Source organism: Oryzias latipes, chromosome 20, assembly GCF_002234675.1.
Source record: "Oryzias latipes chromosome 20, ASM223467v1".
Lineage (NCBI taxonomy): Eukaryota > Metazoa > Chordata > Actinopteri > Beloniformes > Adrianichthyidae > Oryzias > Oryzias latipes.
In genome coordinates, this window is record NC_019878.2 from 14,225,736 (window position 1) to 14,249,884 (window position 24,149).

General features: G+C 37.8%; 1 protein-coding gene across 3 annotated transcripts in view; it reads right to left on the reverse strand.

The window, feature by feature from the left end:
* tpk1 (thiamin pyrophosphokinase 1) overlaps window positions 1-23,831 on the reverse strand; it is a 70,660-nt gene extending 46,829 nt beyond the window's left edge. For 2 of the 3 annotated variants that reach the window (XM_004080990.4, XM_011488835.3), the window contains exons 1-4: window positions 23,762-23,831; window positions 21,577-21,666; window positions 16,633-16,707; window positions 7,413-7,482 (exon numbers count right to left, since the gene is read on the reverse strand). In XM_004080990.4, coding sequence (XP_004081038.1) covers window positions 7,413-7,482; window positions 16,633-16,707; window positions 21,577-21,619 — 188 coding nt within the window. In that variant the 5' untranslated portion in view covers window positions 21,620-21,666; window positions 23,762-23,831. Of the gene's footprint in view, window positions 1-7,412; window positions 7,483-16,632; window positions 16,708-21,576; window positions 21,667-23,374 lie in introns of all 3 variants that reach the window. The other variant, XM_011488836.3, reaches the window with a different exon arrangement.
* Between the last annotated feature and the right edge of the window lie 318 nt (window positions 23,832-24,149).

The window sequence follows — 24,149 nt, forward strand, 5'->3', positions numbered from 1 at the left end:
AAACTCAAAACAAGTTGAAGCTGAAACTTGGAATTGCAAAACTGGAAGAGTGGGTCCAGCAGATTCCAGAAACAACATCAGAAATCTTCTTCCAGCAGAACTACTTAAGAACAGTTAAAGAAAGGTGCAAACATTCTGGCTCCCAAGCTTCTAGCAAAGCAAACATAAAAGAGGAGTCCTTTCCTTATTTTGTTTTGATGTTTCTCAGGAATACTAATTAAGGAAAATGTCTTGTGTGAGACAACTGGCTTTGGATTTCTATTTGCTAATGGATGGTTCACTTCAAAGTCTCAAAATAAATAAAATATACTTAGCAATTCTTAAGAAACAGACAATAATATTATAAATATTTACAATTAGCTCAGTTTCTGAATTTATTGCAACCTTGTTGACGATATAACCTAGTAACATAATGTCTTAAGAAATTATGACTGTATGTGATCACTGTAAAAAGGGGGGGAAAAAAGAAATACTCATCTACATATGACTAACACTGCTATAGAGCTCAAAATACATAAAACTCCCTTCTGATACTTGGATATCAGGCACAAACATCACTCTGCTGCTTAGTGGTTCCAAGTCAAAGAGTTATTTAATACAGAGAGTAAAAATGAATCAACAAAACCTAAAGCACAAAGAAAGAAGGGTTGGAGCCATAAATGGGTGCATTCATTAGAATTCACCAGAAAAAGAAGCAAAAACAGCATTCGGAAAGAAATAAGTAAATCCTAAAAGAATGCAGTGTTCAAGCTTAAAATGGCATAGATTCAAGCGGCGTATCATCAAAGAGCAGAATACTCTAGAAGTATTAAGGTCTGAACAGGGCGGCGAGAGAACAACATACACACAAACCGAAAAACAAGCAGACACTCAATAACTTCTGCATTAGATGATTATGTCACTGCTTTAAAAAGGGGTCTTTTTTTTGCAAAGAAAAAGGATGAAGCTTTTATCAGGATCAGAGAGATAAACTGTGTTTTCCTTAGCACACCTCATGGAGAAGTGGAATCACTGTCACTTGACTTGTAGTAGGAAGCAAAAAGCCTTTCCCCTGAAGCGCCCTTTCCGCTCCACATACTCTATATCTACTATTAAGGGTGTTTTGACAGAAAATTATGTGGCACCTTTCTTTTAACAGCAGGAAGCCAACCACCCACTCTGTTCTTGTGACAGCACCAGTGAGTGTGGAGGCTGAGCAGAAATTTTTATTATCCTCATTATTTTTTGATGCACGCAGTGACAGGCAAACATGAACAATTTTACACTGCACCTAGTACCGGCATGCTTTTTTTTCTTCCCCAAATTCTTGTCATTATTTACATGATTTCCTTTGAATGGAACCGAAGCTACACTAGATATTTTTAGGAAATAACATAGCTTATCTTCACGAAACACATATTAAAAACGAGGTTTGAATGACGACAGGATGTGTGGCATTTTCTTGACTTTAGGTATTCAACTGATCCTGGACTTCATGTATATAGTAAGGCAGTGGATCATTACTTAGGTGGCTATCTCTATTGACAAATTCAGAGACTATTTAATATAAATATATCACAAATGTACCTTCATTTATATCATTATTTAGAAAAGTAGATCAGAGTCAGCAAAACATAACAGGTAAAAACAAAGTTTTTTTAAGAAAGAAATGGTATTAGTCACTAAATAATTTCACTCAAAAGATTCTTTGTCAACGTCCGGGTTAACCTAAGCAATAAAAAAAACATAAATATCCCTATAACATCTTACAACGAATCCTGAAAATGTTCTCACTGTCCTTTAATCTAAACTGACAACAGTGTTTGCAACCAACATGTTTTAAAAACTGATTTTATCCATTATTAGTGGAAATACCAAAAACGTTTGAGTATCATTTACAGGAACATTCTGGTACAACTTCTCCACCATGCTAGCAGAGAGTCAAAGATGTCACATTATAGATCACAAGATTTTAAATATGTTTAAATTTGTCAACTATATTTAAAGCTATTTTTTTCAGAAATTATTTCAGTAAACAAAACTGTAGTCTCAGTTTTCTGTGTACAAGAAACACTTGATACCTTTGAAGATTTATTGACATCCCGTTAGAGAAGCACATTTGGTCTGTTTAGTTTATGGATATAAAATAATTCAGCATTTAAGAGCAATAATTACAGCACCTCGACTGTGTGTATTTATAAAGATCTCGGACATTGAAAATATTTGTCCTCAAATGTACAAATCCCAAATATCCAAGTATTCAGATACCTGTTACAGCCTTTATGTATCAAACATCAATTTAAAACACAAAGAGTCCCTCCAACCAAATCTAATTGTTAAGAGAATGCCAAATAACTTCTTACAACCCATTATATTGCTTTTAAGCATCTGTAAAAACATTTAAGTGCAGCATCTAAAAATGTTAAAAGTATACTAAACCGTGAAAAAAACAGTCTTATAGTTTTAAGAAAAAGAGCTCTGGAAAAAATATAAATGTCCCTGAGCACTGAGGCCTAACATCTTTTTGAAACACTGTGCACTGATGAGATCTTTATTGTAGCCAATACCAATTAGACTGTATAGAAATGATGGATGTAGCAATCATTGTGTCATCAACTTGTTTGTCAACTCCAAATTTGCATCTTGGAGTTCCTTGATTGGTCCATCAATATCATTGTGCTATTTTAAAAAAAGAACATTAACAGCAGAGCATAGATGGCATTTTTGGAGACGATCCATTCCCATGTAGCAACATGTCAGCCAGAATGATGCCCGACCCCACAACAGTACCGTTTCTATGGTTTATGTTAGTATCAATATTTGTTATTGTAACATAGCTTATCATCTGCTTTCATTTGATTTGATTTTCTATTTGTGTGTTCAAAGCTGCAATGAAGTTGCACGGATTAGCACTGCCACAGGTGAGAAAGCGTCTAGTTTTTAATCAGACACTTTTTAGGGGCCGAAAATCACAATTATAGATGGATAACTAAAATCCTGGTCCATCCTGCATATCTTACAGTCAGCGATTCCGATTGTTTTTCAGGATCGACTGATCACAAATCAGCTACGAAAGGCAGCGTTTCAAAAATCACTGCTCTGTTTTATAAAATGAAGAAACTGTTAATTAACGCCCAATCACTGATGTCTCGTACTTTTCATGACACAGATTTGTTGCAGTATACGGACCAAACCGTGTAGCTTTCTCATTTGTTCAGGTGAATACGCAAATCCCCTTTAAAGCATTTGTAACACAAAATGGCAACAACGTCATTTGTTTCTGTCCGATTGGAGAAGCCTGTGCCCGTTTTTAGATGAAAATATAGGTGAAGCGTAAGAAACCACATCTATGTGAGAGTAATAACTGAGAACAGCAACTCGTAACTTCATGCTGTCAGTGGCATCAGCCTGCTAACTCTGCCAGGGCACAGATGTAAGAGACTGAGGGATTTACAATGACAGACTACTGAAATTCCCTGTTCAACCGTGAGCTACACTGTGAACCAGCTCTAACACCTTTCTTTCATTTCTCCCCTGACTTACTTAACTTCTTTTGAGCCCAGATCACACAACAGCTTCAAGTGTATTGTTTAGCTCATAAACTCAATGTTTTTAAAGGGTCTATGCCATGCATGATCATTTTTGAGCTTTTAACTGTATTATAATGTTCATTTCTCAAAAGAGAACCCCCAAAGTAGTATTTTGATGGGTTCACGCATTTCTAAGGATTCTACTAAAAACCTGCGCTCTCAGCCCCCCCAAACCCAACTCACGAGCCTGATGATGTTGATGTTTGTTTTCAAATAAAAGACAAACCAAGGCTACTGTCCTGAATTGATGGTAATCCATATCCAGCATTGCACAGACATTGGTAATGAACCGAACCGTTTCCGTTTGGTGCCCAAATCGTGAGATTTGCACCGCATCGAAATTATTCACCAACCCTCTTCATACTGTAGGTGGCAAACATGTGCTACTAAATAGTAGAAGAAGAAGAAGAAGAAGAAAGCCCTCCCTGCTTTTCCAGTGTGAACACCATGGGCATTCTTGAACGTGCCTCAAATCCCCGGTGTGAGCGAAGCTTAAGGCCAAAATAGGCTTTGTGCGCAATATTTAACTACTACTGTTATTTTACAGTTTTAATGAAATCTGTGTTCCCAAAGAAGATATAATCCTTTGGTAAGATTGCCTATCTCAAAATGACACCAGCAACACAATAAAAACCACAAACGTTCAGCAAACAGTCCAGCAGAACATTTTTTGACTTATTTGTCTTGCTTTTTTAAGAAATATTTCATGCAAATTACCCTCCCTTTTGTTGTAGTCTTGCTGTTTTTGAATTCTTTCTTCTCTATTTCCACATTACCAGTAGTCTTCAATTCTTCAATTGTATTGAGGTGAAGAGGTACTGTTTTGTTCTTGTTTCTGCTCCAATCTTATCAAACTTGATAAGAGTTGATTGATTACTTGAAGCACTTTCCTGCTTTTCTGTATCCATTATTTCTCTTTGGCCCATTAATATTATCATTTGTGGTTAAACACGTTTTGGCTTGTTGATATATTAGAACATCCCCACCCTTTTGTGTTTCCTTTCCCCTTCTCCTTCCTCTCCTCAAGCCTCAAATTGTTATACAGAACATTTTAGAACATGTTTGATTTTGGAGTTTAAAGAAAGAGCTGGCCTGACAGCTCCACTGTGCAGACTGCTGACAGAGCTCAGACTACAGAGGTCACAGGATGAATCTACAGTGTCACACAGCATATGAAAAATGCCTCTACCATCAGACCAAAACTTATCCGTGGTATATATGCTCAGTTCATTTGACAGGCTAAAATGTATTATCTACTTTAGTTTTAAACCATCACTGAAAATACACATGCTCTTTTTTTGTCCGCAAACAACACACTTACTCAACTCTCCCAAATGTTAATAGAAAGATATTGCTAATTGCTAAGCAATTAGATTCAAAATCTATAACCAATTACTGTGAACGAGAGAAGAGTTTTTGATTTTTCAACTATTATTGCAAAAAAAACAACAACTTTCTCACTACTTAACTCAAAAAGCACTTACTGTTTCATTTTAAGCAATTACACTTTGTTTTGGACCAGACTAGGATTGTGTGGTATGCTATTTTTGTAAGTCTACTTGTAGTTTTACCTAAAAAAGATGAATTATCACTTATTTACTGCCCAGTTTTATTCCGTCTAAACCATTAATAATGTTTATTGCTATATAGAATTAGGTATACAATCCCCCCCCCCCATATCATGCAGCCCTAATTCATGTTAATACAACCCAACGTCTATCTTACCCATTAGACCATGACAGGTTGAGCATTTCTTCTCCCTCATAGGATGACCCAGTCTCCATTTTCCCCTGTTTTTGTCACAATAGCTGTATACTTGCTGACAGCTTCTCACTGCTGCCAACTTTGCAGTTTTCTCAAAGTATTTTTTTCAAAAAAAGAAGCAGTTTTGTAAAATGTTGCAGTGTCTAGTACATTAATAAAACATTTTGCATCAACTTGAGGATATTTTTTCCCCCTTCGTTGCCATCTTTTGTAAGTATACTAAAATAGCATTCTCTTAATTATTTTTGTTTGCAAATATGACAAATACCAAAACACAGATGTTGCCAAACATGTTATTTACAAATATTTAAAATATGTGACTGTTAGTTATCAAGTCTTTAAGGGCATTATTTCAGTCATTATGTTGTGCCACGTTGAAAAAAAAAATAGCAAGAATTCACAAAAAGTGTCCTGAGTACAAATTAAAAGACAAAAAAAAACATGTTATATAATATTGCATGTTGTTTTAAAAAATTGTAAGATGAATTCAAACACTAGTTCAAGATACAAATAAATGTATCCAGTTTTTTTCCCCAACTGCCTTAAACAGGTTATTATTATTTATCCGTTTTTTTAACAATTTAAACACATATTGAACCATTTTCTGTGTAGTTTTATGTATTATTCATTATTTTAATAGTAAGTTGTTTACCTTTTTTTAAATGCATGACTGCTGCAATGACCTGTGGGCACTTTTAGTTTCATTGTATGTGTGAAGATGACAAAGATCTATCTATCTATCTATCTAATGTTTTTTTTTTTACAATATCTATAGTAAATTTATTGTAAATCACGAATTCTTGATAAAATGCAGAGCTGTACATTTTTGTCACTTTAAAATACTCAAGAATTACTAATTTAAGCATTATCACAGTAAAACAATTTAGAACATATATGTTTGTCTCACAGATTTTCTCCAAGTAAATGCATGATAAAAATTTCACTTAAGTACAATTTTCATGAATATAAACTAGCTACATAGACCCAAAACATGTTTGAATAGTAGACTTTTGTTGAGTCTGACCTTTTTCTATTGGATTTTAGCTTTGGATTGTCATTTTAAACTACTGGTTAGAATTTCTTTGTAAGGACATAAATGTGTCTAAACAGTGTCACTTAGCAAAAATGTGTCCTAAGCTTTAATGTGGAACATTCATAATGGTTGTTGCGATGAGAAAAATCACAAGAATATGTTCACAGACAAAAATAGAGAGCTCCAACATCCCATTCACACCCTGGTGAAAATGCTCACTCAGGCTCATGCTCTGGGTGTTAATGTGAAAGTCTCGACACTTCAGGGACCCGATGATCCCCACATCCATCTGCTGTCCTGACAGGAGTCCTCCATTAGTCTGAAAAAGCTGCTGCTACAGGTAGTACACCTACACTTCTTCATCAAAGTGCACACATAAACGGGTTATCACTCTGAATCGCACACGTGTACAGTCACAAACATGGAATTAATTTAGAAAACTATGGATGGACAACTCCGGCTTCCTCCCACAGTCCAAAAACATGCTTCATAGGTTGATTGGTTACTCTTAATTGTCCTGACTGTAGAGTGTGGCTCTGCGACAGACTATCAACCTGTCCAGGGTATACACCGCCTTAGCCAGACAGGAGCCAGGTTAGGCTCTGGCAGCTCCATGACCCCAAAAGGGATACAACTGATTAAGAAAATTGATGCATGGATGTGGATGGACAGTATGGTTCAGAAGCTTCCACTGTCATACCAAACTGTTTTACAAATTATAATCAGTGACTGCTTTTTTTCTTGGCAAAGAACTATGGGTGTGAGTAATCAACCAAATCGATGAGTCGATTTATTGTCAAAACTCAAGCTTCTGTCTCCCCGTCCGACCACCAGAGGTCCTTTTATGTTAGATGTTTGCCTCCTACGTCAATGGGGTCATATGGAGTATATATTTTTTTAAACTGTTGCAATGATTGCATTGGTTGTTTTGCTATTTGTTTGTATACCGCAAATTATATCGTTATCGCAATATTGATCACTTATATCGCATATCGCAAGTTTTGCTCATATCCTCCAGCCCTAATGTGACCATAAGGCTAAGTTACCTGTCATGACATCCAGCAGTTACTTCATACAGATGATTGGCAGCTCCATCAGCACATGCTTTCAAAAGCGCTGAGGAAAGGGAGACAGGCAGAGAAAACATTAGTCTGAGCACCACAAAATTATTTAACTCTACCATTTTAGACAGTTAATCCCATAGTGAAAGTCAAACTTAGAAAGGAAATCTATGGTTTTCCAATAAAACAGCTGGACATGTTTAAGCAAAGTGTGGTTTCTGAGTTTCAGCTTTTAAATTCAAATTTAAATGTAGGCTTTTCTGAACAGTTGTAGGTTATAGCAGGAAAAGGTGTGACAGTTCACAAAACAACACTTTCTCACCAAGTAAAACGAAATCTATTATTTTCTACCATTTCTAATGCATTTATTTCTGCCATGTTGTTGAAAAGCCCAAAGTTTGAATAAAGTCCACACTGGCTACCCCCTGGGTAAACGGTCCAAACAGGTTGTTATTTAAAATGATTATTAAGATGTTATTCATGTTGCCATAAATGACATGCAAATGCATGCTCTTTCATGGTTTCGATTCGATTCATGCTGAATAAGAAGCTTATTTTTTTAAAGTCTGCTTTCTGTTTGGGGCTTTTGTGGTGCACACCGGGGAGAACTTCAAAGGACCAGCTGATATTTTCTACTCGTACCTTGTTGTGAACTAACTAAAGCCTGCACCAAAGAGACAGGCAACACTTGCAAATGTGTTTTTTTACTTTTTACCAGCTCGGTCCATTCTAGAAACAAAAGCCTTTCACTATCAGAATATGATGCTGACTTTGAGTGAAATATGTATGAATATATAATGTAAAAGTAAATTTGAGCAAAACAAAACTTTGGTAAAAAGAGTTTTTTTTTTTTTTAATTATTGGGAAAAGTCATTATTTCTGACATTGATTCCAAACATGGTTTGTTTCGTCAGTCTGCTTGTGCCAAGTGGGAAACCTCACCTGAACTCTTGTTGACTGCAAGACATCAAATTGTTTGTCAGATTGTTGGTAAGTTAAGACCGAGAAAATAGTATTCAGAGAGTATTTATTTGAAAGCAAAAAAAAACATGGTAGCATTTGCCTCAATCGTTCTTTTTTAAAGAAAGATCCCTATGGAGGTGCTGTCCTTTCCAGTCAGCAATGAAGAGAAAAGTAGAGACTATTGTTAGTCTGAGGTAGAGTCATTGATTTCCTTAAAGACCCACTCATGTTTTTGATGTTTTTCACGTGTTCTTGTGGCATTTTTCACATGATGGAGGACACATATAAAGAAGATTAAGTTCAGAATTGCATTTCTGAGTATTTCTTCATCCAAATTGTTGTGAATCAGGAGCAGGCAAAAACTGCTGCTCTGCAGACGATATAAGTTGTTTGATTTTGGCTAGAAAGGACACAATCATGATTAAAAGACCACTAGGAGATGCTTTTTCAGTCACTAATAAGATGATCAGAGTGAGGCTGAGCAACACTAACTCAAAAAAAAATGTTTATTGCAAAAAGTCAACCAAAAAAACAAACAAATGTGTCATAAGGTGACAAACTTTAGATGACAAAATTAATTTGCAACTGCATGAAAATTGAGATTTATTTTAGGATCCTTTTTCTTCTTTTAGTCAAAAAGCTCTAAACTTGAACATAACTGTTATGGAATGTGCATGCATAATCTTATTAACATGACTATGCTGTGATGTGAAATGTTCATTAGATTTTTATTGTAAGGATAAATATTATTCTAATCCCTAAAGCAGTCAAATTGGATTTTACCATTATTCTGACAGATGTTCTTTTAAAAATGTGCTTGGAACAACAGAATAACTATAGAAAATAAATAATTTCTTTTTCTATTTGATTTTCTTACTGAAACTGCTGAGAAAATAATCCGAATCAGAATCAGAAATACTTTATTGATCCCACACGTGGGAAATTTGTTTGTCACCATAGCAACTGATAGCAGAGGGGAAAAAAAGACTTAGAATGAAATAAAAAAAAAAAAAAACAAGAACAAAGAAAATGTAGCATAAATGCAAACATCAAGGTAGTATAATTTAAAAAGCTATTTACAGAACAGTGCAGGTAAAAAGATGTGCAAAAGAAATGTGCAAAATAGAAAAAAAACTAAATAAATAGATAATAAAAATGTGCAAAGGTTATCTTTTGCATTGTGAGTTGTTGTACAGGGTTATTGCACGGGTTATTGCAAATAAACAAATGTTTTAGCAGAAACTAATGCCTGAAGCTCCTATCGCATGTGGATGTTCCTTTGAAAAATAACACAGAAGCCAAATGATGCCATGCAAAAAAATAAGCATTCACAAGTGTAAAGTGCTGGAAAGATCCACTTATGTCTCGCAAACCAAAGAACAAACACACACTTTAGTAACTAAAGTGCAGCGGCAAAACTGCACAAAACATTTCCATAAATGTGAAACGTTTAAGTCACATATGCAAGACTTGAACAATGTTTACAGGTGGATTTCGGGTTGCGGCAGATGCAGATGCCTAATGATTGATGGCAGTATGACAGCGGGTTGGGACAGCGGGAACAGTTGACAGCGATGACCTTGTAAGTATACCAGTCATCATAATCCCTCCCAGCAGGTTGCTGAACACTCTCCTTGTCAATCACTCATATCCACATGATGGATAATACATCTCCAAGCATGTGGCTAAAAACTGTATGTACTCTTTTTGAAACACACCTTTGGATTTTAATGTAAAAAAGGTAGATGTGCACACTTACCGTCACTGCTGAGAGGCTAATCTAAGGGCAAGCTTCTATTGATGAAGTTTGTGGGGAGGATTAATGCCTGTCAAGATGGTGCTTTAGCGCTGAACAGGAGAGGGCAAATGGTCACAGAGAGGTGTAAAAAGTTTACAGCCATTATGATGCCCTAATGCACACTCTTCGTTTATCAGCACACATCTCTACCCTATTCTCTGATACAATACATATCGCGATACAAAGCACCACAATCCACACTTTTGTATGGTACTGGCAGCAACGTGGCACAGAGTTTCGATTTGGTACCCATGCCCAGAAAAAACTAAGTAGTACACGTCTCATAAGAGACGTGTACTATTTAGTTTGTGGATCCTGCCTCTGGCTCATCTCTGGCTCGTCTCTGCTCTGTGCCTGACCGAGTACCTCGTCTCTGCTCCTGCTCCTACACCTGGCTGTGGTTCCTGTCTCCGGCTCGACTCGCGCCTTTGACTGTCCCCACAACCACAGCTGGATGAAGCTCGTCTGCTGGACTTTTATATATGTAGTTGTAGATTTAGATAAGTTAATTCTTCTCTAAGATTTCTGGTAAATCGCCTGTCCGTCCTGGGGGAGGATCCCTCCTTCATGTGGGCACCCCTGAGGTTTCTTCGTTTTTTCCGGAATCCGGTTTTTTTGGGAGTTTTTCCTTACCGCGAAGGGGGGTCTAAGGGCAGGGATGCCAGTATAGCTTAGTCAGTTTGTTAGTTCATTTTAGTATTTTTCTATTGAACTCTTTGTATTCGTGATCCTTTTGATTTCATGTTTTACTTTGAAGCCCATCGAGACGACTGTTGTTGTGATTTTGGGCTATACAAATAAAATTGAATTGAATTGAATAAGAACAAAACTGCAAGGCTGACTGAACATTAAGCATTTAACACAAGCTGTTTCTCGCAAGATCTTGTTTGGCTGTGGTGCTTAAAGACGCCCAATGTGCGACGCTACGAACTAGCAGTCGGTGTTTTACGTGTTAAACAAGAGTTAGATGCTGAATGACACCCATAAATAATTAAATAAAGTCTTGACAGCGTTTTAAATACGTACCAGTATCGCCAAATGGAATATCGCAATATACTGCCGGATCAATTTTTCCCTACACCCCTATTCTTCTCCACTTCCATCATCATTTCTGAACTTTTCCTTACATGGTGCTGCAGCATTATCATTTTTCTCCAACGGTTCTCTAATGCTTTATAAGGCTACACCAGCCTTCATCATTATTCTGAGTTAAAGCTACTTCTTATGCCTCAGTCACATACATGCGTGTGATGGGCTGACCAGTGCAGGTGCTGAATGTTTTTGGGTGGTCCAAACCCGTGGAGGGTCATGGACAGGAGCGGCTACCTCTTAAAGGGAGCGCAGATAGAAGCAGTTCCCTATAGGCCCATCACCTCAAGTGATGCCATGGCAATTGAACTTACCATTGTTGGGCATGTAGTAAGTGTGTTGTGAAGTATTTCTAAGACGTAATATAAGTTACAAGCACTTATGACGTATGGGTGATGCCCTTACGCCCCACTCTTGTTGTTAGTGAGGTGGGCCTACTGGCCTCTTTCTGACTGCTCACAAATGCTGCATACACGAAGTTTGTAGGTGATAACCAAGTGCCCATAGCATGTCCACACAAATTTCCTCTTTTCTAACAGTCAGGCTGCAAACACAGAGTGCGCAGTTATCACTAGTACAGTCTTAACAGGTCCCTTGCACAGTGTGCAGGATATGGGGGATTGAAAATATTGAAAATCTGTACAATATACCTGCGTCTCACATACTTCACCCTTACTTACCCCTTGCATGTTACGTTTTCGCTAAATGTGTATGAACATTTTGGCTCTACAGGGTTCACGATCCTAAAATGTTGTGCCCACAGACAGCCCATATCCACCCATAAGGGCAGTTTTGAAAATGTTGACACCTTATTCATCTAACTCTACGTGGTATGTCTTCTTGGTGTAGGAAAGTAAAACATTTGTCCAACTTTTTCAGTGACATGGCTGGTGTTCGTCTTGCAGTTAAGGTGAGTTCTCAAACTTCAACTCCAGAAAACAACTCAGCATCATTAAATGATGAATTGAGGCACTTCTAATCAACAGGGGCGCATTTTGTTGCTTCTTCTGCAGCGAGGATAATCTTGACTGATTGCTGTATTGTACTTCTTGTTTGTGCTGTTGCACAATGAGCAGGTGAGGCATCTCAAGGTGATTGAGTGAGAAGGTGAGTGAGTGAATAAGCATCTGACTGATGAACTCAATAAGTGAGAGGGTGCATGAGTGAAATAAGCAGCATGATTCAACTGAACAACACCACACTCGGCATCAGTAAATGAGTTTTCCTTTGATCAGGGTTGCGCTCTTGTAGCTCCAATCACCCCCCCCTGTGCACCCTGCTGCTTTCCCTCTCCCCACAGGTGAGGAATTGGGGGCCCAGGGGCAGCACATCAGAGGTTCGTGTGAGACGGGTAATGTCAGCGTCTATAAAGATGGAGACTTGTTTGTGATGCCTCCAGGTGAACAACCATCTGGAGAGGGTGCGCGCACTGAGACATCTTGAGAATGCCAGCATCTGCTTATCACCCGTGCACCATTAAAAAAAAAACATGGCTTTTCAAGTGAGGAATGATAAACTTGCTACAAGCATGTTTACTACCAAGCTGTGAGAGATCTGAGATCTGCCCAAAACACACAAGAAACAGTCTGTCAAAACTTTCTCAACTCCCATGTGCACTGATGGCAAAAATGTTTAAGCCACCATTTTTCAAATCTCAAGGAAGCTGCATTATTTGACGCAGCTGGGTAACCAATATGTCTTTCATGATAGAATAATATTCATGAAAATATGTAAAACCACCAATGGAGCACTTTAAAATAAAAAAAAAGAGAAAGAGGGTTGTAAAGGAAACTCAAAGTGTTTCTGTCTCTGGGGGCAAACAACCTTCAGCATAAAATCTGATGAGACCATTTGTTTTTGTAATGACATGAATGATTTTTGGAGGTCCTCCATTCTGACAGCTAAAACCAAGAGAGCTGTTTTTATCTAACTGCACGACCGCTGTAAGGTGGAAAGAGCTCAGGTGCCTCCTGGGTCTTTTGCTAAACTGATAAGAATATCAAAGGCTTGTTCATTAAAATTCCATCTGAAGTTATTATAATGACTCCTAATCAGTTTTCCTTGAAAGTTATTTGGGTTATTTAAAATTCTTTCAAGAATGCATCTTATTGGTGATAAGGTCTATAATTAGTATGTGTGCAGTTTTTATTGTTTTTTTGATCCAGATAAAATGATTAGAATCTTTGCTTGTGTTTGGTATTTTCCCAGTATGACTTCTTTTTTTTTTTAAATCAGCTACCAAAGTGGCACATTAGCCTCCAGCACACCTAAGATCAGCAGGGTGCAGATAGAAATTGATCAAAGTTCCAGCGTCCTAAACCACAACCATAGAACTGCCCTCAGGAAAGATTAATCTGCTATTGCAAAACAAAGTGCCATTCATTAAACTTGCACACCTGAATATGACGGTCAAGCTAAGAGTTTGCAGTGGATTCTTTCAACAGTCGTTTTCAGAGTCCTATGGGTTATTAACTGTCTTCATTCCAGAGTTATTCAACTGTGAGAACAATTTTAGGGTGTAGTGCTGAAGTAACGGCCTAGACAAGCACACAGTATTTGCTTTTTATGTTGTCTTCTTCAGACTAATTGCCTCTCAGTAAGAATGGAACAGCAAAAAGATGAACAGATGTAGATAGAGTTCTCTTGGACAATGGGCCAGTACATGAACAACCATGTACATTTCTAAAAAAAATGATATTAGATATGCATTTAGTTTTTAATTTACTATTAAAGTGCTTTGAAGCTATCTTGTGCTAGAGCATGTTTGAAGATTATACAGTGCCCTTCAAATAACCCTTGTGCCTTTGACTTCACAACTCTAGAAGTGTTGAAAGAGCCATGTCTTGCAAAGAAGACCCTTTGTCCCAACGATCGATTAAATCTTCAAATTCAGTACAATACAAAGAGATGTGGAGCAGTGCACACACTTTCCAGCTTCACCGTGTATCTGCCTGAGGGTTACAACTTTTATTAACTTTTTGCAACTCATTAAATCCTATCTGGTTAAATTAACCACTTAACACCTGAGCTTTAGCTCCAATGTTTGTCTTTTTCTTTCGACTACCGTAACTCTTCAATCGTTTATGCAATTAATGTAGTTCCAGCGCAGAAAAACAGCCTTGTGCTGATATGCAACACTTCACAGCAGTGAAATGTTAATGCAATCCATGTAAATCAGCTGACTCTGGCGCAGAGAGAAACAAATTAGTAGTAAGGTGCTGCATAATGATGCAAAGCCGATAGTTTTTGTATGCATCATAATCAGCTGATTCACAAAAGCTTTACGGTATGTCAAAGTGCAACATCTCCAGTGTTACAGGGTTAAGCAAGAGAAAACTGATGCAGCAGTAAAACTGGTATTTAGCATCTCAAACCTTACAACACAAAAGTACAAAGCACAACACAATAAATCCCTTCAGATGTATTTAAATGTTGTAGTTCTAATAAGACATTTACAGGTGGTTTCATTTGGTGAGAAATGTCATTTGGTTGATTTGGTTTGATTTGCTTTCCCATTGAACTTTTTGGGGGAAGCCCTAACAGGGACATAGTTATCACAGCAGTGTGATTCAAGAAAAAGTGCCCACTCTTTTACCACAGTGATTCATTATAGTCTTTGCCAAATATGAAGACACCAAACTCTGATATTTCCAAAACTGGGCAAACAGGCGGAACGAAAAACCTGAGCGTTCTTGTAATTAAACTACCGGTATTCTTGTGGTCTGGTAGTTTGACTTTAGTCAATCGGAAGATCATGCTATAATCCTAAGCATAAAACAACCAGAGTTTTCTGAATTTCCTTTCCAGAACAGGTATTTTAGACTTAAATCCAAACACAAAGACAAAAAACAATGTGTAAGATGTGAGAGTTGATGGGACTTTCATGCTTAAGCCGAGCGGTGACCTGCTGACCTGAGATAGCCCCAGCTACATTTGTCTTCAAAACCAACCTCGAACAGGAAGTGCCGTTATTGCCCCGTTTTTGTTTCACACATATCTTTGACCAAGTCGGCCCTTGACTGTAATGAATACTCGTGAATTGTTTGGTGATTTGACTGTTGATTTCAGTCTCTAATTTCCCAAATTCCTCCCTTTTTCTTTTTTTAAGACTTTGGTTTTGGCCCACAACATGCCTAAAATGTATCCCTAACGTCAAGCCAGCAGAAAGGTGCAGAAATAATTTGTCATTGTTTCTATGACTTTACGCTTTAACTAATGGGTGCACACCAACATTTGAGAGGTCATCTATCTCTCAAATACGGCACGATAAAATTATAACAAGAAAAAGCGCAAACAAGAACAAAGTCATTGAAAAAATATATATTGTCACACACTTTTCCATTCAAACCCAAGACAGAATTTAGCAACTGTGTTTAAAAAAGATTCGGAACTTCTAATACTTGTACCTAAATGATAAAGTGGGTCTTCAAGCATGTTTTAATTCGTTTGTAAACTGACAGACAGCCCCATGACATCCTTCATCCTCTTCACTCAGTTCAGTCATTACATTTAGTGTAATTAGCACTTTTCTAGAGGTTGTTCGTCGCAATTTTACATCATAACAAGCACCATATGGCAGCGATCAGTTTGTCTCCAGATTCAGCGGTTAAATATATCACGTCTGCAATTTTATATTCTGCTTGTTCAACAGGCGTTTGAGAAATAATGGGTTTTATGGCAATTATGGATAACGAGCATTCCTGTCAAAAAGATAAAAATGTAAAATCTGTTTTGTTCTCTTACTCTCAGTAGCACTCGGCATGTTGTGTTTCTAAGAAGTGCAATACTGTCTTGTTGCAAAAAGGCAGACACACAAAGGGGGGGAGAGAAAGGTAGGCAAGAAGCTCCTCTCATAAATGAGTGATATCCTTGGCCCAAACCCCCTGCTCCTCATCATCACTCATCATTACTATCTGACATTTCATTATCAAAATGAACAATAAATCCTTTTTTTCTAGTCAATTCATAATTGTTTAATACTTTATTTTCCCATTTCTAATGGCAATGCCCATCAGTTCAAATGATCTGGGGTTTAAATGTAATAAGCTTCCAGGTGGAGGGGCTGCAGAAATCATTACAAAAACAACAAAGGTAACTTCAGAACGAGGCTGCATATTTCTTCTTTGTAGAAATCAAAAGACAGTGGAGCTGAAGATGCAGATGGAGAAGGAGCACTTTCAGCAACATGGCTGCAAATTAAAGTTTTAAGGAGTGTAGGCTACACAGGCAGCCTCACTAAGTGGGGATTTTCTGCTCAATGCAAACCAATGCATTGAAATAGGATTTTGGTGCCATACATTTGTAAAAAGGCCTTGTCTGATCTATTTTTTTTTTAAATAGCAGGAAGATGTATACCTTTACTCCAGAGAATATGCAGGTAGTTTTTATCCAGAGGCTGGTTCAGAATGATCAGACAGATTTTCTGTGTGCCTGAAATGACAGAAAAAAGTGGATACTTAGACACAATAAATGGCAGCATCAACACAATATATCTAAAAAAAATCAGCACAGTTTTACCAGAATCACACACCTTCAAACAGTATCCTTAAAATACAGAGTGAAAGCTGTTGTTCATGCCTCTAGACAACCTCAATCAAGAGGAAATTGGAACAAATTAATTAGATTGAGGTCACTATAACCCTCCACATGGAGATGGAAATTAAAAAAAAACATTAGAAAAGAGGTTTCCATGCAAGTCTTGCTTTTCTGAGACTTTAAAGCATTCCCCATCGGATTTTATGCTTGTACATGCATCCCTGTAAAAAAAAAAAAATTCCCTGGACTAGAGTATTTTCACTTACCTCGACCAGTTTCACAAGATCCAATTACTTATTAAAGGGAAATGTTGTTGGATTTCTATTTTAAATTATTTTTTTAATCTGGGTTACACTGACCCAATCCAAATCTTATCAAACCCTACTTAAATTACTATTCAAACTAACTGACTCACCAAGTAGTGTTTGAATGAAAACATGTGATTTATTCATTGGCAATAGATGTTCAACTTTCTAACCTGTCTAAAACAAGTATTTCTGTCAGAAAATAGTTTTTTGTACGTTAAATACGTTGTGTTTTAGTTTCATTTGACTAGAAATTAGATACATATACTTGGTAAGACTTAGTTTTGCAGAGTGCACACCAGCTGTCACTGTGTGACAAATGACAAGCAGTCATTGTGACAAATGACAAACAAAGACAACAGAAGAAGGACTAGAAGATGGAAGATTTATTTTTCTCTTTCCTAAGGCAGCATATTTATTACCTCGCCTACCTTTTTTTGTTGCTCTGTTAGTAAAGCCTTTGCCACAAGCACCTCTACGGGTGTTGACCCAAAGATGCTGCAGGTTTTTGGGTTGTCAGGGCCCAGACAGGGTCGTATTAAGGTGAGCACAGGTGTGTCTTGCAGTTCCTTTGAGGACACCTCAAGGGACGTCATAAAATGGAAGAAATAATTGTTATGTGTGGTAAGTGTATGGTGATGTATAGTTTGGTGATGTATAATGGAAGTTGCACATACTTATGACTTAGGGGTGATGCAGTCATATTGCGCCCTTTCGTCACACTCTAACCATTAGAGTCTTACCCAGGGGCGTTCATTACGTCGATCGTGTGGGTGGACCACGGACCATCAAAGATAAATAAACAAAAAAAAAATTATCATATTTTTAGAAATTTGCAATCAGCAAATAATCATTCTCACCGTGAGGTATGTCACTTGATTGACATGCAGAATGGCCGAACACCCACTGAGACATTCATTACTGCAAATGCATGTTAAACTACACTGAGCGCACATTCTTTCTGCCATCTGCCCCGCAGTGCCCAGGTCCCCTACGGATGACCACTCCGGTTCACTGGAGCGTTTATTGAGGCCCGGGCCGGCCAGCGTGCCGGCTCGATTGGAAGCGAGACAGAGACGCACCGTCTGAACCAGCCGTCCTGCCATAGCGCCTGCTGCCGACTCCGTGGTCCACTCAGGCAGCCGCGTCATCCAGAGGCACGCACTTCTCAAGCCCTGCCCACGGAGCTGGGGCCGTTAGCTCAGCCGTGGTCACGCCAACCGCATTTTAGAAATCTCATGCGCCCCCCCATTACACAGTTTACAGTAGAGCATGAAACTCGATTGTCTTCTATGTTTTTATAATAAAACACCATTCTAATCATGTATTATTAAAACAATATCATTCATACAGAAGCCAAAGTTATATCCTCGCAAGGATTTGTGTATTCTTACTGTGTAGCTTCTAAGTTATTAGTACATAAACATAGTATTTTTCACTGAGGACATAGTAGAAGTTCTCAACTTTGAAGTTGGATAGTGACTTAGTTCATAATTTTAGACCTTGACAAGCACATCCGTCCTGCACTGTCACCGCTCAGAGACCTGGCCTTACCATTAGTAAGGTGCATTTACTGATTGACCCCAAAGTTCCACCAGCACAGGGTGTGCTGAAGATGCCCACACAATCTGATTGTCAATTTTCTTATTTCTAAAAGCCAGCTTGCAAACACAGAGTCTGCAAGGGGCATGACAAGAGTGCACTCTTATCACCTGAACAGCACTAACAGGCTACGTTCACAGTGCGTAGGATTTGTCGGGGTTGAAAAGATGAAAAGCCTTACATGCCTGTGTCTCACCTACTTCACCCTTAATTACTCTTACGTGTTGTCTAAGTGTCGCCGGCGACCTGCCGTTCGCAGGATGCCTGTAGAAAACTGTGTGAATGTTTTCCCTCTACAAGCTCACAGAGTTACGTTCACGACTTTGATATTCTGAGCGGGTCACCTACGTGCTCCATCAGGTTGTCAAGACAGCCCCTATCCGCCCATAAGGGCAGTTTTCACTATGGCTTTATGCAAATGCACTGACCATTCCTTTGGAATTGTCATTTACTTCTCTAGATGGAAAACAAAAAGAAAGTTTTCCTCTACTGAAGACTAAAAGAGGAGCTGCTAACATATGGAGCAGTTTAAGCTTATTTTTTGAAATATGTCCTCCATACTGATAAAAAGAAAAAAACAATTTTCATTGGAGTGAATGAGATTTTCTGAAGTCGAAATTAAAAAAAGAAGGAACTAAAGGTCACTTCAAAAGTCAACCCCACCCAAGTATAATAAAAGAAAGAAAAGAGAAGGATATAACAGCGAAGGAGAAAGAAAAAAAACAGGAGGACATGGGACGGTGAGGAGAGAAAAAGAGGAGGAGCAGATTTGTCAGTCTTGTCTCTTAATTGCCCGGAAGTGTGCAGAGAACAAAAGACAAACTCAACCAGCCGTGACTTTTCAGATAACCCTTTGTCACACAAACACTCACATCCTCGCATCGAGAATTGCAAACACAAGGAGGAGCGCGGCCCTCCGTGCTCTCTGTTCACAGAAATGTCACCTTGGGATCCTCTTAAAAGAGCCAGACAGCATAAATACTACAAACACAAACTAAATCCAAGCCCATAAGCTAACACACACATATATATGCCAGTAATAGGCATTTAAAAATGAAAATGTTGAAATTTAAAAGGCTAACAGTGCACACGAGGGATTTTTAAAATGCAGACATCCAGGGGGTGTTTTTATAATCTCCTCTGGGAGTCTAAATAAGAAGATCCTGCAAAAAATGAAACTGAAAATGCCGAAATATATTAAAAATTCATCAAATACAGAAAAAAAAACCTTCATTGAAAATGTGCCTCACTATTATGCAGGAGTGAGTGAAAGCATTTAACAATGCACTGACTGAACCAGTATTTTATAGTTGACTCCAAATAAGAAATCGAAGGCAAATTCAATGAGTAAAAACTTTTATTCTACAAAAAAAAAAAGTCTGTTAGTTATTTGGATTACTCTTGAGATTTTTGAAATATGGAAATATGCAACAAGCCTTCCCATGGAGACACATGGGGACAAACCCTACTGAGCCTTTTGTTTGCTCCACAGGACAAAATATTAAGCGACCTACTTCACTTTGACAGAACTGGGAAAAGCTCGTCCTCTAGCTCTACGCAAGCTCAATTTCTTCCTCATACAAACACATAAAGGTGAAGCTGGATTATTATGCATACTTAAATTGCCTAAAAAAGTCCAAAAAAGTAGAGAAACAAACAAATATACTTGCCGAAAGATGAGGACTAATACGCACATTTTAGCATCCTTAAGAAGCTCTTCTATCCTCCACTCTTTACATGTATATAGGCACCTTTGAACTGGTTATCAGTTGTATAAAAGACAACTGTCAAACAACCTTAAATAACACCCAACCAAGTGTTGGGCGATTTGACGATACATATCTTTGGGATGATAGAAAAGTGTCTATCTCTTCTACTGTTTCTGTTGTTTCTAACCTAACTAAAACAATTATTACAGCAAATATATCAATATAACGGTTTATTTAAGCAAAAATAAAGATGGAAAAAAAAGAGATTTTTCGCAGAGAAACTGTCTTGTGTTTTTATGACAAGATGCTGATTTTTGTTCTTTTATTTGTGTAGGTTTGCGACATATTTGACTCATGAGAATGGGAACCATGGGCGTGCAACAGGCTGAACTTGCATGCCTGGAGTTACAACAGACGCAGTCCAAGAAGAAGCATTTTTACCAAAAAGATGGGGGATGGCTGTGATTTGGTTTGATTTTTGGTTCAAGAAGTCCAACATGAAGCAGAAGACGACCATATGCAAACTATGCAAGACTTTCCACCCCATGCTAAGACAACAAACATTTTCTATCACCTAAAGAGTTCTGAGTTCAAATACACTGCGTTTTGACAAGTCGTTATGCAACACACAAAGCAGCTTTTCTCCACGTCATAATCAGTTGAAATGACCTTAATTGCGCAACGGTCAAAGAGTGTGTGTTATTTTGCTGGCAACAGGAATTCTTTGGTATAAACACCACTTGCCATGTTTGGAGGGTGAAGAATGCTGGATTGCATCCCAAGAACACTATGCCAACTGTGAAGCATGGGGGTGGAAACATCCTGGTTTGGGGATGATTTTCTGCAAATGGGACAAACGGGACAATGGAATAGATGGGGCCATCTATGGTCAGATTTTGTTCAAAACTCTGCTTCCATCAGAGAGAACATTGAGGGTGAAACCTAGCTGGATCTTCCACCATGACAATGATCCCAAACCCATCTCTCAAGTAACAAAAAACTGCCTTCGTAAGAACCATTTCAAGATTCTGGAGTAGCCTAACCAGTTATAGCATTGAAATGTAAATAAACAACTTACAACCAGTTGCTTCTCCAACTGTCCTGTCTTACTTTTAAATGTAGTCGTCTTTTTAGTGTAAAGGGCTTACCAGAAGGTAACAGGCAGTCCAAAGGTACCCACTCCTTATCCATGACGAAGGTTCACAGATAAATGTCCTTTTTAGCAAACTAAGACAAACCTGGAAGAGATTAAAAAGAAAAAATACAGACTGTGATGCAAGGCAGTGTAATACAATTATAATAACTTCATAAATGTTTTTTTGTTTTTTTTGTTTTAGGGTTAGGGTTTAAGAGATACACAAGAGACAATGAACCTAGATGGATAAACAGGCTGTTTGCATCTCAACCTGCAAAAATGTACGCTCAATACATGGTCATAACAGAAGACACAACAAGACTGTTATCTGAACAGTACTGGAAAAGTATATGGGAGAAAGAGACAGCACATACAGTAACAACAATGCCCAGTGGCTGGTTTCTCTGAGAAAAGAACATAGCAACCTCCCTGAACAGAATCCAGTAACCATCACAGTGGCAGACATCCAAGAGAGAGCCTCAGGTATGAAGAACAGGACACCACCAGGCCCTGACATGATACATGTATACGGTCTAAAGAAACTCAGCAGCACAAATAAACCAGCTGCTAAAGAGATGGGACTCACCCAAAATGGTTAAGGGAAGGGTGAACCCGTGCACAGCCTGGACTGATTACAATAAAGAAGAATTCCTATGACCTGATGCCACACACATGGATCACTGAGTGCTTGGAGCTGTACCACATTAACAGGACTCTTAAAGCCTTCGTAAGAAAACCAATGAGGTTGTGGAAAACCACCCTTATAGCCAATGGAAACCACTTGCAGAAGTGATAATCAAATGCGGTAGTCAGAGCACCTGGGGACAATAATCCCTAAACCCATAAAATGGAGGAGTGACTACAGCAGATCCCTGGAAAAACATCAGACATCTCCGTCCAGATAATTCCAGTACTAGGAACAGTTAAGATACTGCACAGAATCCTGAAGCTCCCGGGCCTCTAGTAGAGGACCAGAGGTTGGAGGAGAAACCACCCACAGAGGGTGAGAGGGGTTAAAGTATAATCCCGAAAGAAGCAACTCAGAACAAAGTGAAAAAAAAAAAAAAACGATAACCAGGTTTAGCATTAACTGAATAGATTACGTTTTAATGATTATCTGAGCCCCTCAGACAATCTATGAAAACTTACTGAAAAAGAGTAGCATACTGTTTATACCAAGTCTCTATCCCAAATGACCAAATTGTTCATATACATATCCTTGTTTGTTGTAACAAACCAAACACAAATGTTAAATAAATTCAATGTATCGAATTGTAAGACTATTTGTCAAAACAAAGACAACTGAATCCCTTTTATCCATACAAACTATTTGTAAAGAAAAACTAAGCTGCCTTTTGCCACAAAACGTCAACCATTACCTCCCTGAGTGCTTTTTAAGAGAAACATAATTCTAATAGAAACTACTACTTTTGGGTCACAAACGAATATCTTGTTAATATTAGCAGCCAACAGTTCTTTAATATTTAATATTCAACATTAACGATTCTAGAAAACAATCAGTCTGATCAAAATAAAACATGAACTCCACAAGTAAATGTGGCAACAAATAAATATGATTGAATCTATAAATGAATGAATAAATAAATAAATACTCTGTTTCTTTGTATTTTGAGTCAGAAAAAAGTTCTATAAGTTTAGTATTATTATTAATATTATTATTATGTGACTTTAAGACATTTAAATATGATGAAAGGAGCTATGCAGCAAGTCTGAAGTATCTCTAACTCAAAAAATAAACTATCAATAATTTACTGAGTATTTTAGACAAATTTTGATCATGTCACACTCACAGCAGTCAGATCACCAGGTTGGGGCAGCAAATTCATTCAGTGACGTGGACTTCCTTTGAAACGTTAGCTAAAGGATAACGACGCTCAATGGGGATTATGTTCTTTCTAACTACACAGACACGATAAGAAAAAAGATAAATATGCGCCAATAATGTATCCCGAAACGAGAAATCCGACATCGCTGTGCTGCTGGTGATGAATGGATTAATGATCCCCCCAAACTCCTTAGCTGCACGAAAACATAACGGAGCGGAGAAAAACAATTTGAGTCTGAAATGCTATGACAAAAATAGAACATATTAATCTGTATTTTATCTGAGATATGCGGACTCCAAGCAAGTCGGTTTTCCGACAACTTTTCCTAATATTAGTGCAGCGAAAACTTACAGGTTGAAGTAACTTCCGCCATAAATATTGAAAACAACCAACATGTGCAAACGAGGATCCAATAGAGGCGACGCAGCAGAGGAAGAAGTGTCTTGTTTTTCTTATAGCGACACCTAAAGGTCAGGGGGGTTCTGCACTTCAGATTTCTGTTCAATAGAAATTGGTCTTTCAACACGACAGAACACATTAAAATTAATTTAAATTAATAAAATGAAATTATCAAAATAACTTAAAAAATAATAAATACATAAATATAATAAACATCACAGACTGTACCAACCATGATGTGTCCTTGGCTTTTTTAAGTTTGTCATTTTTTAAAGATGATTTAACACTATTAAAAATGTTAGTGTTTTGAAATGTAACCAAACACAAAAAAAATAAAAAA